Source organism: Anarrhichthys ocellatus, unplaced genomic scaffold, assembly GCF_004355925.1.
Source record: "Anarrhichthys ocellatus isolate YVR2014 unplaced genomic scaffold, GSC_Weel_1.0 scaffold9465, whole genome shotgun sequence".
NCBI lineage: Eukaryota > Metazoa > Chordata > Actinopteri > Perciformes > Anarhichadidae > Anarrhichthys > Anarrhichthys ocellatus.
This window is the reverse complement of record NW_022289439.1, coordinates 1-1,354: the sequence shown is the minus strand read 5'-3', so window position 1 is coordinate 1,354 and position 1,354 is coordinate 1. Positions and strand designations below refer to the sequence as shown.

General features: G+C 38.1%; 1 protein-coding gene across 1 annotated transcript; it reads left to right on the top strand.

The window, feature by feature from the left end:
* Positions 1-6: 6 nt before the first annotated feature.
* On the top strand, positions 7-1,349 carry LOC116380894 (protocadherin alpha-C2-like; the record flags this gene model as incomplete). The annotated part of the gene is made up of 1 exon (XM_031842718.1): positions 7-1,349. A coding segment is annotated over exon 1 (1,038 nt), but the record flags the coding sequence as incomplete, so codon positions are not given.
* Positions 1,350-1,354: the final 5 nt, after the last annotated feature.

Below are 1,354 nucleotides of genomic sequence, written 5' to 3'. Positions count from 1 at the left end.
TTTATGGTACATATTTTTAAACTGAACTAAATAGTCTTGAAAACCTAAAGGGTGGCGCTGTTTTGTTAGTAAAATGCCAGAATAAGCGCCATGACAGTGAATCGTTGTCGTGGGGGCAGATCGTTGAACAACCGGACAGCTCGGTGGTGCTGAATCTCCACTACGAAACCTGCTCACCCTTTTCAGCGACGAAATATCCTTGGGATTAAAATTGTGAGAATATGTTCGGGATTAAGACCGTAACAGCAAAAATCGATATTTCTGGAAACGTACGTCATTTCCTTTGAAGTGCAATAAACCGGCACACAACAATGGAGTCCTTTGTAACAATGCAGTCTTGTAAAAGGTACGTGCTGCTCGTTATTCTTTTTTTTTTCGTTCGTAACACATTGACTTCAGTGACTCATTATTCAATACCTGAGGAGATGAAAGAAGGATCAGTTGTAGCAAACCTTGCTACCGATCTCAGTCTGGATGTTAAAACACTGAACCAGAGGAAGATGCGTCTTGACATCATTGCAAACAAGAAATATCTGGATGTGAACAAAGAGACTGGTGAACTGTATGTTGTTGAAAAGATTGACCGGGAAAATATTTGCAATACCAAGTCATCAGCGTCTTGTTATCTCAGACTGGAGGTAATACTAGAAAACCCAGTACGAATTTTTAACATAGAAGTAGAAATATCGGATATGAACGACAACGCCCCTCAGTTTCGAAGAGACGTCATTCATTTAGATATATCTGAAGCCGCGTTAAAAGGAGAGAGATTCTCTCTCAGTAATGCAGTTGATCCTGATGTTGGAATAAATTCAGTGAAAACGTACCATCTGAGTGAAAGTGAACATTTTAATATTGAAGTTCAGACTGGCAGAGAAGGGTCGAAGTTTGCAGATTTAATCTTAACAAAGACTTTAGATCGAGAGCAGCATGCTGTTCATAATTTAATACTCACAGCTGTAGATGGAGGAACACCTGCTCGTTCTGGCACTGCAAGTGTTATTGTTCATGTTTTAGACACAAATGACAACACTCCTACTTTTGTCAAATTAAACTACAATTTAAAAATAATGGAAAATTCTCCTATTGGAAGCCTTGTTGTTCATCTCAATGCAACAGATTTAGATGAAGGGTCAAATTCCGATATTACGTATTCATATAGTTTATATACGTCGGAGAAAACACAGGACACATTTAATCTGAATCCTTCTAGTGGTGAAATTACCGTTAAAGGAATGCTAAACTATGAGGATTTCAGGATTTATGATATGGAAGTTATAGCAACTGATAAAGGAGCGAGTGCATTATCAGGACAATGTACTATAAAGATTCTGGTTGAAGACATGAATGACAA